This window comes from Anolis sagrei, chromosome 3 (assembly GCF_037176765.1).
Source record: "Anolis sagrei isolate rAnoSag1 chromosome 3, rAnoSag1.mat, whole genome shotgun sequence".
NCBI lineage: Eukaryota > Metazoa > Chordata > Lepidosauria > Squamata > Dactyloidae > Anolis > Anolis sagrei.
In genome coordinates, this window is record NC_090023.1 from 267,639,489 (window position 1) to 267,655,308 (window position 15,820).

At 45.8% G+C, this 15,820-nt stretch overlaps 1 protein-coding gene across 2 annotated transcripts in view; it reads left to right on the forward strand.

Annotated features, from left to right (window-relative positions):
• Window positions 1–15,820, forward strand: part of IQCG (IQ motif containing G) — a 35,861-nt gene that overhangs the window by 8,544 nt on the left and 11,497 nt on the right. Inside the window, exons 1-6 of one of the 2 annotated variants that reach the window (XM_060767303.2) lie at window positions 2,106–2,233; window positions 2,558–2,708; window positions 6,200–6,447; window positions 9,102–9,230; window positions 10,818–10,899; window positions 12,974–13,135. In XM_060767303.2, coding sequence (XP_060623286.2) covers window positions 2,670–2,708; window positions 6,200–6,447; window positions 9,102–9,230; window positions 10,818–10,899; window positions 12,974–13,135 — 660 coding nt within the window. In that variant the 5' untranslated portion in view covers window positions 2,106–2,233; window positions 2,558–2,669. Of the gene's footprint in view, window positions 1–2,105; window positions 2,234–2,557; window positions 2,709–6,199; window positions 6,448–9,101; window positions 9,231–10,817; window positions 10,900–12,973; window positions 13,136–15,820 lie in introns of those variants that run through there. The other variant, XM_060767302.2, reaches the window with a different exon arrangement.

A 15,820-nucleotide genomic window follows, 5' to 3' on the forward strand; every position in this document is an offset into this window, starting at 1 on the left:
TTGACAGCTATTTTTGAAATTAGCTTTCTTCTCAGTGAAAAGGTTGAGCTGTTTCACAAATTGGCGTTCTCATTGTTCTATGTATGTGTATGTCCCTTGAGGCTGGTTGTTGAATTCAGGTGACACCATGATTTTTTAATTTATTTATTTCATTTATATACTGCTTTTCTCAACCCGTGGGTTCGCAACAAGTGTAAATGGTATAATTCAATGCCTCACAAAATGTAAAATACAGCACAGGACTTAAATAGCATATAATAATAGATTAAAACCAGCAAACTATAAAACATTGAACATAGACAACATAAAACAAAGAACACTGGACATTGCACCAATCCCGAAGTTATATTGACTGCTTCTTTTCACTCTCCAAATGCTTGCTTAAAAAGTTTTAAGTGGTTTCCTAAACGTAAGGAGGGAGGGGATTGATCTGATCTCACTGCGGAGGGAGTTCCACAGCCAAGATGCCACCATCAAGAAGGCCCTGTCTCCCATCCCCACCAACTGCACCTGCGAAGGAGGTGGGACCGAGAGCAGGGCCTCCCAAGCTGATCTTATCGCTCAAACTGATTCATCGCTCAAACTGGTTCTTCTGATTGAAGAAATAGGGTACTCTTTGTCCAGATGGGTGGCTCAGACAGAGACACTTTTGCTTTCTGATGTTGCAGTATATACAGACCTTGTTTCAGGCACAACATTATTTCAAATATTATATAAAATTACCTCCAAGATATGTGTATAAGTGGATTATGAAACATAAATGAATTTCCTGATTATACTGGGGACTCATTTCCAAGTAATCCCATGACGTACGTATATTTATTAAGCAATATTCCAAAATCCAAAATATTTGAAATCCAAAACACTTCTGGTCCCGAGCATTTTGGATAAAGCATCTCACCACATCTACTTAGCTTCCAAGATGAGATGGGATTTGTTGCTGTTTGCATAGTTGTGTATTTCCGTACCAGCAACGTCAAAACGTCATCAGCCTCCTTTGTCTCAAGGCTAGACAGGAAAGTGCCTTTAACTGGAAGGAGGCAATTGTTCTCTCTTGGTCAAAGTGGAAAGCCAGGTGTGGACTTCAGCGCTCACAGGAAGTTAGTGATGCAAATACTCCTTCTAAGACATACGGTAATTAAATTCCCAATGACGACTTTCGTATAACATGGCGTCCTTCCCCCCCCCCCCCCCCCGGTAAACAATAATAACCCAATTTACTGTCCACCAGCAACATGGGCAGATCTGATCTGCGACTTGTTGACTTGTTGACAGGAAACAACTCCCCTGCTTCTTGCTGGATTGTCATTTCCATCTTCAAGATCATGCAACTCTGCTGCATGGATACTGTTCACATTCCTCTAATGAGATGTTTTGCTCTTAATTACAGATATAAAGGCACGATTATTTTGTCCTAGCACACAAGTCAGAGTAATGTTAGTAGTTTTCCTCTCACTGAAGGGAGGAAAATAAATACCTTTCCTAGTTCCAACAGACCTCACTACCTCTGAGGATGCTTGCCATAGATGCAGGCAAAACGTCAGGAGAAAATGCCTCTAGAACATGGCCATATAGCCCGAAAAAACCTACAACATCCCAGGGATTCCAGCCATGAAAGCCTTCGACAATACATTATACAGTTTCTTGACCAGACAGGTTCAACTTGGTACGTTTTCCTTCTGATCCAGGAAGCTCAGCTTTGTGGAAAAATCACCATAATGACTAATAAGGCTTGGGGAAAGGACCATAATTACACTTCCCAAAGGAAGAGTAGGACGAGCCCGTTTTGGTAAAAGTGAGAGGAAAGGGGATCAGGTGCACACCTGCTGTCTTTGCCCATCTTCGCTCCAAATGGAGCGAAGATGGGCAAAGACAGCAGGTGTGCACCTGATCCCCTTTCCTCTCACTTCAGTGCCAAGTCTGCCAATATTTCAGGACCAATTTTCTACCTCTTTGGGCTTTCGGCAGCTCCATTTACCGCTGTCCACCCACCCAGTAATGAGAAGTCAACCTGAGAAGTCTTTCGTGATGGAAATTACATGCCGGGGAGTCTAAATCTCTTTAATTTCCATCCGGGTGGGTGGGAGGCTCGTCAACAGGCTTTGCCTGATCCATTTCCAGAAGCCGCTTTAGGAGCCAGCTGTCGGCTGGCAGACATCTCCGCTGGCCTCCTGTTTGGACATTAAAAGAGCCACTAAAGACAGTGGAGTGGACAAACAGGCCAAAGGGCCAAGTAAACAAACATAACTTCCCTAATTTAAAGAATGGAGTAGGATAAAACTTCAAGCAGGACAAAAAGTCCAGCCTTTTCTCTCTCAGATTTATTTCCTTTGTCAACTGTCACCCTATACCAAGCAAGGGCAAACTTGGGCCTTCCTCCAGGTGTTTTGGACTTCAACTCCCACAATTCCTAACAGCCTACCGGCTGTTAGGAATTGTGAGAATTGAAGTCCAAAACACCTGGAGGAAGAGCCAAGTTTGCCCATGCCTGGGCTAGTGAATGACTTTCAATATTGCGTTGGCTTTGTGCATTAATTACACCCTATCTCTTGTCCAGGGAGGAGTTCGTGAGAGATGACCAGTCGTCAGAGCTGACCTCTTTGGATCCCGTCCGGCAAGCGGCTGTCCTGGAGGACTGCGCAGACCAGCTGACCATCCTGGGCTGCATCATGCCAGAGAACTATGAGGGCAGGAAGGACATCTGCAACGTAAGCAATGCTTTCACTTGAGAAGGGGAACCAAGAGCGTATGTCCTTCCGTAGTTCGAGTTGGATTGTCATCCAGGATCGATGCACTGGTGGTGCGTCCGTAGGTGACTTTGGAGCCCTATTCTTGACCTGCATGTTCTCCCGCAGTGAAGGCATTGGTTTCCAGGTCAGGGTTGGCTTGATGCACCTTCCTCTTGGCACGTTTCTCTCTTTTGCCCTCCATTCGTGCTTCAAATTCTGCAGCACTGCTGGTCACAGCTGACCTCCAGCTGGAGCATTCAAGGGCCAGGGCTTCCCAGTTCTCAGTGTCTATGCCAAAGTTTTTAAGGTTGGCTTTGAGCCCATCTTTAAATCTCTTTTCCTGCCCAGCATCATTTCGTTTTCCATTCTTGAGTTCTGGTATTCACCGGCAGTCTCCTACCCCAGTACTAATCAGGCCTAACCCTGCTTAGCTTCCAACATCAGACAGAATCTGTTGCCTTAAGGTATTTAAGCAACGAAGGCTGTACTTACACTCCATCTGGAAGAAATAGATTTTTCCTAAATGGTAATATGGGCTGTTTTTATGAAATGTAATAATTTCTTTAATGTTTTATTGCGTTTAACTGTGTAATATTTATCTTCTTAATTCTATTTTAATATTTATATGTGTTAGGTTGCAATTCACACATTGTTATAGTTTCTATTTTTAGCTGCGATGAGAAAAAGTGATAAAAATAGAAGAAGCTGTGCTATTTTTGCTAAGATCTCAACCACATATGTAGTGCTGGAATTCAACGTTTCGAAAGGCAGTCCCCTTGCTTGAAATGCCACTGCCATGTTTCTTCAGCCTCAGTATGGTCTCTAATGGTCTGTATTGGGTTATACTGGGCCCATAACTGCTGTTGGGTGAGTGAGCTTATTAACAAAAGGCCCTCCACATAAATGTACTTATTAGCAGCAGCGTGACCCAGAACCAGTAGCCAAAAGTGATAAAAAGAGCAAAAAACACAGAGACCAATGTTATCTCTTTCTTAGAAGGCTTTTCTTTATAGCAAAATAATACGGTTGCAGTATTTACAAGAACACGGTTTCCATAACACGAAGGAAGTTCTTTATACTTCCTTCTTTGCTTCCACGCTGGGCTTCTTTCACATGCAGATAAATAGCTTCGCTCTCACAGGGCCCCTTCTCACACTGAATGTTGGGAATCAGCCTGCATTTGTGTTCCAAGATCATGCTGCTTCTGATGTGGGAAATGATGAAGGAAATGATGGGGCCAAGCAAGATGGAGACGGTTTGGTCAATGATTTTCATACAGACAATGACAGAGAGGCCCCAGTGCAAAGGGCAGATTCTCATGAGAATATTCCTGCTGGGCCTAGGGATGATGGTTCACTCCCTCTTTTTGTGAGCTCTCAAGATTTGAGTTTGGAAAACAATCTGACACCTGGAAATTTTTATGACCAGCCAGATAGGGAGTTGAAGAATAGGCAGCTGAAGATCAGTCAGGATCGACAGCAAACTCAGTGTTTATGTCGCTCTGAAAGGCTTCGTCTGATAAGGGACAAGTGTGGGGGAAAGTGAAACCAGTTTCTGGGATTTGGGATATAAGGTTTGCTTCAAGGGAAAACCTGTTAGATCAGGCATTGTTTGGGATCCAAGTTCTTGTGCCATGGAAATCTTGATCAAGGGGTCTTGTTCCTGTGACGATTTCTAGCCTTTTGGATTGTCTTTGCATCCTGTTGATTTCTGTCTGGATAAGCACTGCCTTGGATAGCTTTTATATCTTGTGTGGACATTGCTTTGTGTTGCTGCCTTTTATTGACTTATTACTTTTTGGAACCTTCTTATTTTCCTTAGAAGCATTTGTTTCTACTGGCTATTTTACTAAGCTTCAATAAAAGAGGATTTGTTTCTTCACTCATTGCCTGGTGTGTTTTAAAGTCAGAGGGCTTCTTCCTGACCTGGAGTGCAACTTACATAGGAGTTTCACGCAGTAGCTTTACACACAGCAGCCTTCACACTGGAGCTTCACACATGAGGGCCTTATTATTATTATTATTATTATTATTATTATTATTATTATTAACTTTATTTGTACCCCGCTAGCATCTCCTGAAGGACTCGATGCAGCTTACAAAGGCTAAGGCCTCAAAACACAACATAACAATACACAACCTAAAGCAAATTAAAAACAGTTAAAGCAATATTAAAACAACAAGCAATAAAACAATATACCAGGACACAATAAAAAGTGCTGATGTTACAGGTGATATGTAAAGATTATAGGGTAAGTGCAGTGTGTCAGCAATCTTAATTTCTAATAAAGTGCTTCTGGGACTTGTTGTTGGAGTTTTCCTATTCTGGAAAGGCACATCGGAACAGCCAGGTCTTCAAGTTCTTCCTAAAGACTGCCAAAGTAGGGGCCTGTCTAAGATCTTTGGGGAGGGTGTTCCAGAGTCAGGGGGCCACCACAGAAAAGGCCCTGTCTCGTGTCCCCACCAAACGCGCTTGCGACGCAGGCGGGATTACGAGCAGGGCCTCTCCAGATGAACGAAGTGAGCGCGTGGGTTCATAAACGGAGATGCGGTCACGCAGGTAGGATGGTCCCAAACCATTTAGGGCTTTGTAGGTAAGCACCTGCACCTTAAATTGGGCTCGGAAAATAAATGGCAGGCAGTGGAGCTCCTTGAACAGGAGGGTTGACCTCTCTCTGTAAGAAGCACCAGTTAACATCCTGGCTGCTGCCCGTTGGACCAGTTGGAATTTCTGAGCCGTTTTCAAGGGCAGCCCCACGTAGAGCGCATTACAGTAGTCCAATCTAGAGATGACCAAGGCATGGACCACCCCGGCCAGATCAGCCTTTGTGAGGTATGGTCGCAGTTGGCGCATGAGTCTCAATTGTGCAAAAGCCCTCCCAGACACCGCCGACGCCTGAGCCTCAAGCGTAAGCGATGAATCCAAGAGGACTCCCAAACTGAGGCTGACTAACACTGAGGCCTACCTCACACTGAGGCTTTTCTCCCACTGAAGCCTTCTCACACTGAGGCTCTCAGACCGAGGCCTTTCTCCCACTGAGATGAACTAACACTGAGGCCTTTTCATACTGAGGCCTAGCAACACACTGAGGCCTCTTTCACTGAGATCTGCTAACACTGAGGGCTCCTAAGCTACAGGGAAACCTGCTTATATTGAACTGCAGTTTTTGTGGAGTCATTGCATCCATTTAACCCTTTTAGTGCTTGACTCACATTTTTGTAATTAAAAATACCTAGTTAATATTTAATATTTATGACAATCCTCACCATTGTTGAGATCTTTCAGGCTGGTGGGAATGACATTTCAGCAACATTTAGACGTCTACACATTCCACACCCCTAGACCCATCATTGCTATTCAACTGTGTCTGGTAACATGTATGGTATAGTGGTTTGAGCACTGCACACTTTCCCTGTTTCCCACTAGTTCCCAAGTGTTCTTTGCTCCTTGTTGTTGTCTTTCCTGTTCAGCTCGATCACCAGGAGATCAGGGCCATTCTTGAGACCCAGAAGGAGCTGAGCACTCAGTACAAGGACCTGATGGAGGCCAGGTCAGAAAGCCAAGCCAAAGTCCCCATTGAGCTGGGCAAGATCATGGACCTCGGGCGACAGCTGGAGGAAACCAGCAGTGACCTGAAGAGGTCCAACCACTTGTTCAACATGGCCACGAAGCAAAGCGCCCTGTCTGCAGACAACCTCAAGAAGGCCCAAGCAGACAGGTAAGGCCCAGAGGCATCGGCGTGTTGTTATAAATCCCTGCTGTGGAGTTAGGAAGTGGAGTCAGGGAAATCCCAGAACATCATCTGCTAGATCTCCATCCCACAGCCCCATGGGGACTCCTAAGCTATCTCAGATGTATGTGGGGCTGCTGATTTCAATGGAAAACCATTGGTATAGGGCAGGCATTTGCAAACGTCAGCCCTCCAAGTGGTTTGGACTTCAACTCCTACATTTCCTAACAGCCGGTGGGAGTTGAAGTCCAAAACATCTGGAGGGTGGAAGTCTGCCCTTGTCTGGTATGGGGTTTTAGGTAGATAGTGCAATGTTAGATAGAAATGCATTGTCTGTAAGCTCATTGTGCATTACTGCTGGGAAAATACAGTTCTAACAGACATGTAATCACACACACATCCACTGAAGGATTAAGCAAGTAGTGATGTGGAACTAGATGGAAAAGAAGGAAAAGAAGCTGAGGCATGACTATATGACAGGTATCCTTTTGCTGAAGCTATTTTTATTCTTCAATAAACTGCTTGGTTATACAAAACTCTGGTGTGTGGCATTGGTTCAGAAGTGCTTTCCCAGCCCTGGTGTGAAACACCCGCTATGCCATTGCGTGTGGCCCTCCTTCCAGATGCTGAACTCCAACTCCTGCATTCATCACCATTGGACATCATGACTAGAGTGGATGGGAGTAGTGATACATTCACATCTGGAAGGCTGTAGTTTGTTCTATTGAATCAGGAGAGTGAGGTTTGAACTTAGACAGAAGGCTTGCAGATAGGATGCCTGACTTTAAAAGGTCTCTTAACCTCTCCCCAACCTCAGAGCCCCAAGGGCTGTTGGGTTACAGTCCCATTATCCCCAGTCTGCATTGCAGCCGCTTCAAGACTCCTTTGTAGAGAGAAAAAGTGGGGTATAGATAAACATATAACAACAACAACAGAGGTGTTTCTTTGACTAAGTAGAGATTTAAACCCATCGAGTGAGCTTTGGCCCAAGCTCCTTTTCCTCCAAGAGTGCTTGGTTGGAGTTGAGAGGAAGACTTGGGATTGTGCATTTTTCAAAGCGACACCTGAGCAGTAGGCATGGTTAGGTTCGGAATAAATTCGGAAAGAGTTTGCTTTTTGAAGTAATTTCGAAGTTTTTAAGGAACCCGGAAGTCCCTTTGCCCTTCCGAAGCTTTTTCCGCCATTTCTGTTAAAAAGAAGTAAGTGAGTCTGAAATTATTCAGCTTTTCCTCGCTTCCGGTCTCAAGCTTGGGAAGCGTTTTAAACCAGACTGGATTGATTTTCTGTCTTTCCTCTTCCCTTGTTTCTGGTCTCAAGCCTGGGAAATGTTTTAAACCAGACTGGATGAATTTCCTGCCTTTCCTCTCCCCTCGTTTCTAGTCTCAAGCCTGGGAAGCATTTTAAACCAGATTGGATGAATTTCCTGCCTTTCCTCTCCCCTCGCTTCTGGTCTCATGCCTGGGAAGCATTTTAAACCAGATTGGATGAATTTCCTGCCTTTCCTCTCCCCTCGCTTCTGGTCTCAAGCCTGGGAAGCATTTTAAACCAGACTGGATGGATTTCCTGTCTTTCCTCTCCCCTCATATCTGGTCTCAAGCCTGGGAAGCGTTTTAAACCAGACTGGATGAATTTCCTGCCTTTCCTTTCCCCTTGCTTCTGGTCTCAAGCCTGGGAAGCGTTTTAAACCAGATTGGATGAATTTCCTGCCTTTCCTCTCCACCTGTTTCTGGTCTCAAGCCTGGGAAGCGTTTTAAACCAGACTGGATGGATTTCCTGCCTTTCCTCTCCCCTCGCTTCTGGTCTCAAGCCTGGGAAGCATTTTAAACCAGATTGGATGAATTTCCTGCCTTTCCTCTCCCCTCGCTTCTGGTCTCAAGCCTGGGAAGCATTTTAAACCAGACTGGATGGATTTCCTGTCTTTCCTCTCCCCTCATATCTGGTCTCAAGCCTGGGAAGCGTTTTAAACCAGACTGGATGAATTTCCTGCCTTTCCTTTGCCCTTGCTTCTGGTCTCAAGCCTGGGAAGCGTTTTAAACCAGACTGGATGAATTTCCTGCCTTTCCTCTCCACCTGTTTCTGGTCTCAAGCCTGGGAAGCGTTTTAAACCAGATTGGATGAATTTCCTGCCTTTCCTCTCCCCTCGCTTCTGGTCTCAAGCCTGGGAAGCGTTTTAAACCAGATTGGATGAATTTCCTGCCTTTCCTCTCCACCTGTTTCTGGTCTCAAGCCTGGGAAGCGTTTTAAACCAGATTGGATGAATTTCCTGCCTTTCCTCTCCACCTGTTTCTGGTCTCAAGCCTGGGAAGCGTTTTAAACCAGACTGGATGGATTTCCTCCCTTTGCTCCCCCCCCCCCCGCTTCTGGAGTCAAACAACTACTTTCAAAGTAAAGACCACCCAATGAAACAAGAAATAACACTTTCAAACCATTAAGGAAGGATTTGGAAGTCTTGGAATTTTCAAAAAGTTTGAAAAAAAATTCTGTGAAAATTGGACTTGACTTCCGAATCAAACCACCAGTGCCCCCTACATCCGAAACGAGTTTTGAACCTTTTTTTTTAATCAAACAAACCTACTGAGCAGCCCTGTCTGTTTCTGAGGTGCTACACCCCTGATTTCTCTCTTCCTCTCCTTCCTTGGAAGGCAATGGGCTCAGGATGTGATTTCGGCAACGATGGACGAACTGCTGACGCTGGGAACCTTCACCAACCTGCAGCATGCTGTGGATGTGGAAAAAGCCAAGAAGGAGGATATCCATAACCTTATCATGAGGTGAGAAGGGGCAAGAAGAAGTGGCCTGGTCCCAGGTCAGACCGTGTAACCCAGTCTTGTTGATTCTGACATACATTCATTCCTCAGAACCTTTTGCAGAGGCACCTTCCCCAGCCATTTTTACCTGTGTATCTCTTTATAAAAAGTGTAAAAGGGCCTAAATGTTTCCTCTTCCACATCAAAAGATCACATTTTGCAGCACCTAACGGTTGCCTGCTCCAACCCCTTTCTGATGCAGGCGTCGATTGCCATTGGTTCCAGCACAGCTTCTATCACTAAAAGCGACATATTCTGCATCCTTAAATATGCAGTTTGTGCTGGTACAGCTGTACCAGAAGCTCCCACTTTATTTGCCTTGTATTAAATGCTTGCTTGCAGTCCGAGGCTTGGGATTAACAGGGAGGCTTCCAGTTAAAGTTTGCAGTTATAGGGCAGACCACCTGTCCATCACCATTAGGTTCCTTAGTTCCACCCCATTTTAGGTTTTGGAGGGAAGGGAGCCATTTTCAGTCAGTCACACACAAGAAAGCTAGTCTATAGGATGCAGACAGCTCGTCCCGTAGGAAAAGCTTCATTCCTCAAGATCATCCGGGAATCATCCGGGGACCATCCGGTCATCATCTGGGGATCATTCAGGGAAATAGAAACAGAAGGAAAAGATCCCAAAGGCTCTGGCTGAGAGCTCACAGCTTCTCAGCCTTACAGCACCAGAGGGAAAAACAGCCCTGAAGTTCCCACAGGACAGCATTACAGAACCACGGAATTCCAGCTGGAATATCTTCAAGCCTTGGCTGGTAGGTTTATTTGATGTCCAGATGCATTTGGGATCGGTAATAAGACCCAGACCAGTGGGGCCCAGATGATAGCCTGGGAGAGATTATAAAGGGCTCTTCCTCATGCTGAGAGAGTACAGTTAATCCAAGTCAATGCCAGTCTCTTAAAGACTAGAATAAGAAAGCCTTGAAGTGTTGTTTGAAGATTTATTTGTTCCTTAATAAAGACTTTGTTGTACCATTAAAGACTCCAAAGACCATCACTTCAGGAAATCCCTAAGAATCTCTCTTTGAGGCACCCCGGCTTCCCACTGGGTTCAAAGTATACGTCCTATAGAATAAAGACAATTTGTTCAGACCCAGTGCGCGACAGAACACAGTTGATCCACAGCCAATTAGAGCTCATTAGTAGGCACCTACTTTTGGGTTTGGGGGGGGGGGGTATGTATTTATTTTATGTTTATATTTCCTTTGGTTTTATAACGATGGGAGATGATACTGCTGCTCCGGCCAAAAAGCAAGTCTTTTGCTAGCTCAGTAGGTGGATTTTGCTTGCCTTGAGACCACAAGGCCCTTTTGCAGGCTGAGTGAAGGATTTTCCTGCTTCTTGGCAGTGGGTTGGACTGGATGGTCCATGAGGTCTCTTCAAGCTCTATAGAATCATAGAATCACAGAGTTGGAAGAGACCTCATGGGCCATCCAGTCCAACCCCATTCTGCCAAGGAGCAGGAAATTCTATGAAAGGCTGAAGCGTCAACAGCATCCTGCCTTGTTCAATTTGGAGAGACTGTGGGACGTTTCTCTTCCCTTCTAGTGAGATGCTGGGAAGGAAGAAGATCAAGAGCCTCCAGAAGCAGCTCAACGACATCATGAAGGAGAAGGAGTATGAGATGCATGTGAGCTTGGGACCACGCCAAACTCCCCTCATTTCATTCTGCTGAACTGAGAACGAATGGGGAAACTGCCCATTTGGGAACCCAACAAAAAAGTGCAAAAGGCTACTGAAGTATTCACGGGGCTCTTATTGTTTTTAGGGCGGAATAAAAGAAGCCAGAAAGGACCTTGAGGGCATCTAGTCCAACCTCTGCCCAAAGTTCTGCGTACATTAGAAACCAGCATCTAGCTTTGCTGCACAGCCTGTCCTGCAGCAGCTTCAGAAACAGCCAGCCTTCCTCCTTTTAAAGCTATTTTATTTGTCATGTCAGGGCAACCAGTCAATTGTATTACATTTCTAACAGAACAGAACAAAACAAACAAACAAACAGACAAAACACAAAATGTGCAAGTTTGGTAGTTGATTAAATGTCTTTTGACCAATATCTGGCCACTTGGAGTGCTTCTGGTGTTGCTGCAAGGAGGTCCTCCATTGTGCATGTGGCAGGGCTCAGGTGGCATTGCAGCAGGTGGTCAGTGGTTTGCTCTTCTCCACACTCGCATGTCGAGGATGCCCCATTTCTTAAGATTGGCTCTGCATCTCGTGGTGCCAGAGCATAGTCTGTTCAGCGCCTTCCAAGTCGCCCAGTCTTCTGTGTGCCCGGGGGGGGGGGGGGTCTCTCATTTGGTATCAGCCATTGGTTGAGGTTCTGGGTTTGAGCCTGCCACTTTTGGACTCTCGCTTGCTGAGGTGTTCCAGCGAGTGTCTCTGTAGATCTTAGAAAACTATTTCTAGATTTAAGTCGTTGACATACTGGCTGATGCCCAAACAAGGGATGGACTGGAGATGTCCCTGCCTTGGTCCTTTCACTATTGGCTGCTACTTCCCGGCGGATGTCAGGTGGTGCACTACCGGCTAAGCAGTGTAATTTCTCCCTTTTAAAGCTGAAAACAACTGAAAATAATTTTAAAATTAGGAGTTAGAGCAGTCATGGGCAAACTTTCTAACTTGGAGACCGAATGGCAGACCAAAGCGGAATGAGTGGGCCAGGAGGGAGAGGTTTTTCCCCAAGTCCCATCCCTCCCCTTTCCTCCCCTTCCAGAGGCAGAAAGTGAAAGACAGACGGGAAACGTTTGGGTCCCAAAAGCATTTGTCTTGGTCAGGATGAGATGGTGGATGGGAGAGGGAAAGTGTTTCCATTAGACCCCATATTGCCTGTTCCTGATATAGAATTCTAGAATCCTATAGCTGGAGGAGACCCCCAAGGGCCATCAAGTCCAACCCCCTGCCATGCAAGAAGGCAAAATCAAAGCACTCCCAATAGACAGCCTTTGCGGAAAAGCCTCCGGAGGAGACTCCATCACACTCCAAGGCAGCCTAGGCCACTCTCCAACAGCTCTTACTCTTAGGAAGTTCCTCCTTATCCTTTCAGTTGAATCTCTGCTATTTGAACCCATTGCTCCCTTGTGCCCTGGTCTCTAGGGCAGCAGAAAGTCAGTTTTCCCTTTCCTCCTCAATGGGACACCCTTTCAAATCTTGAAACATGGTTATGTTCCCTTTCAACTGTCTCTTCTCCCAGGTAAACATCCCCCAGGAGGAAAGGAGGAAGGAAAAAGAGAAGGAAGAAAGTGATGAAGAGAAGGATGGAAGGAAGGAAGGGTGGAAGGGAATGGAGGGAGAAAGGAAAGAGAGAAGGAAGAAAAGACAAGGGAAGGAAGTAAGGCAGGAAGGAAAGAGAGAGGGAAGGAGGGAGGAAAGAAGGAAGGAAGGAAGGAAGGATGAAAGGGGAGAAGGAGAAAGAGGGAGATAAGGAAGGGAGGGAAGGAAAGGGAAAAGGAAGGAAGGAAAGGATGATGAGAGAGAAGAGGGCCTGAGAAAAAAGCCCAAGGGGTTTGTCCATACCTGGGTTAGAGGCACAGGATCCTTATGGAAGTGCAAAAATGGCACAATCCAGATATAGATTTTCTGCCTGTGAGACTCCCTTAGGAAAACACTGACTTTCCAGGGACTTCTCACATTCAAGAAAACAATTCCTCTGCCATTTAAATAATAGTCTTACCTGCCCCTCCCTCCTGCCCCTCGCTCTGATTCCACAGAACCGGAATGAGATGATTACGTACCTCAAAGACCAGCTGCAAGAGATGAAGGCCAAGACGGAGATGGAGTACCGCTACGTCAAGAAGGACAGGGGGCTCCAGGTGGCCCAGGTGCAGAAGAAATGCGCCAATGCCGAGAACGACTTGCAGAATGAGATTGACGTAAGCCCCAGGAATATAGCATGTTATGCCCCCCAGATATAGCCAGTCCCTGACTTACAAACATCCGACTTACAAAGGACTTCTAGTTAAGGATGGGGATGAGACAACAGGAAGTGAGAGAGATCGCCTCCTCGGATGGAGAGGAAATCCACTCCTGGAAGAGTTATTATCGTGGGTAAAAGGTGTTTCAGTTGAAGCTTTCTCTCCCATTCTTGTTTCCACAACAAGCCATTTTTTTCAATATCTAGTTCTCACAGTGACAGAAAGTGTGGGGAAACCCTCTGAACAGGGGCACAGACAGCGAAGGAAACACCACTGGGGTGTTAACCCTTCCCTATGCTATCCAACACTGAAATACATATATATTTGGATGGAGTTGCACTTAAAAATGTAGCTGCTCTGATTTACAAAGGTTACTTCTGGGTTCAAAATGACCTGGTCTTTAAACCATGGCAAAATGCCCCCTACCTCTTAAAGGGCATTTCAAAGCTATTTATTAACCCACTACTTTTATGTTTTTTGGGAGATGCAGCTCTCCAAAGTCTTCTAAGGGGTTACTGTGCCCCTCCCACCCCAGCTTTTCTCTTCTGCTGACCTTTCATTAAATAGCTATTTATTTATTTATCTATCGTGTCAGGGGCAACCAGACAATTGTATTACATTTCTAACAGAACAAAACAAACAAACAGACAAAATACAAAATTTGCAAGCTTGGTAGTTGATTAAATGCCTTTTGACCAGTATCTGGCCACTTGGAGTGCCTCTGGTGTTGCCGCAAGAAGGTCCTCCCTTGTGCATGTGGCAGGGCTCAGGTTGCATTGCAGCAGGTGGTCTGTGGTTTGCTCTTCTCTGCACTCGCATGTCAAGGATTCCACTTTGTAGCCCCATTTCTTGAGATTGGCTCTGCATCTTGTGGGGCCAGAGCGCAGTCTGTTCAGCACTTTCCAAGTCACCCAGTCTTCTGTGTGCCCAGGGGGGAGTCTCTCATCTGGTATCACCCCTGGATTGAGGTTCTGGGTTTGAGCCTGCCACTTTTGGACTCTCGCTTGCTGAGGTGTTCCAGCGAGTGTCTCTGTAGATCTTAGAAAACTATTTCTAGATTTAAGTCGTTGACTTGCTGGCTGATACCCAAACAGAGGATGAGTTGGAGATGCCTTGGTCCTTTCACTATTGGCTGCTACTTCCCGGCGGATGTCAGGTGGTGCAATACTCGCTGAGCAGTGTAATTTCTCCAGTGGTGTAGGGCGCAGACACCCCGTGATAATGCGGCATGTCTTATTAAGAGCCACATCCACTGTTTTAGTGTGGTGAGATGTGTTCCACACTGGGCATGCATACTCAGCAGCAGAGTAGCATAGCACAAGGGCAGATGTCTTCACTGTGTCTGGTTGTGATCCCCAGGTTGTGCCAGTCAGCTTTTGTATGATATTGTTTCTAGCACCCACTTTTTGCTTGATGTTCAGGCAGTGCTTCTTGTAGGTCAGAGTATGGTCCATACTTATATGTTTTTTGGGAGATGCAGCTCTCCAAAGTCTTCTAAGGGGTTACTGTGCCCCGCTAGCTTTTCTCTTCTGCTGACCCTTCATTAAAGAGCTGTACCTTCAGTCATTTTTGAACGGACAGTCTTCTTAGTTCAGTACATGCCTGTTGAAGGTTGACAGGGGACTGGGGTCGTAAGGCTCCAGCCAACCACTTCCACACCAGAGAGTTGTTTTAGGGTCTCAAAATTGGCAGTTCTTTGCACTGAACCCCCAAACAATTGCCAATTCTGGAGAGCAACCTCTTAGACCCCCTGCAGGCAGCCTCCCATGTTTCAAATCAGACAATTACTATCAAAAGACAGACAAGAGCAACAGACTAAAATCAATATCGGAAGACTGCTCATGAGAGCTTCCAAGACATCATACGGTTCAACGGTGGGCAACGTCTAGAATTTGTGTGTATGTGATGAATGGGTGCCGTACAGTCTCCAAAGTGTTCCCAGCTATTTTGCCTCTGGCAAGGTGAAGTCTGAGTGTCGATTAAATAAAAGTCCATATAATTGAGTGATACAAGTTACACGTCCTTCTGGGTCTCTGCTATCTTCGTCCTCGCTGCATTCAGCAGGGGAGATGTAACATCTTACGCAGGACACTTCCCTTTGCTTTATCACGGATTGAGAAAAGCAATAAAGAGCCCCCGGTGGCGCAGTGGGTTAAATCCATGCCAGCAGGACTGAAGACCGACAGGTCACAGATCTGAATCCGGGGAGAGGCGGATGAGCTCCCTCTATCAGCTCCAGCTCCTCATGCGGCAACATGAGAGAAGCCTCCCACAAGGATGATAAAAACATCAAAATCATCTGGGCGTCCCCTGGGCAACGGCCAGGGGACGCTTCCTTGCAGACAGCTAATTCTCTCACACCAGAAGCGACTTGCAGTTTCTGAAGTCACTCCTGATACGACAAAACAAACAAACAAACAAAAAAAACCCCTCTGAGGATGCCTCTCATAGATGCGGGCAAAACGTCAGGAGATGTCATGGATGACTTTTCAATAACTTTATTCATCCTCATGCACCCAAATATTTTCCCTCCTTGGAGAAGCACCTGTTAGGCCGGACCCTGTTTCTCTGCAGCCTGCCAACGTATAGTTCCAAAACTTCCATAACTTCAAAATGGCAAAACTTCTTGACCTAAGAACAATG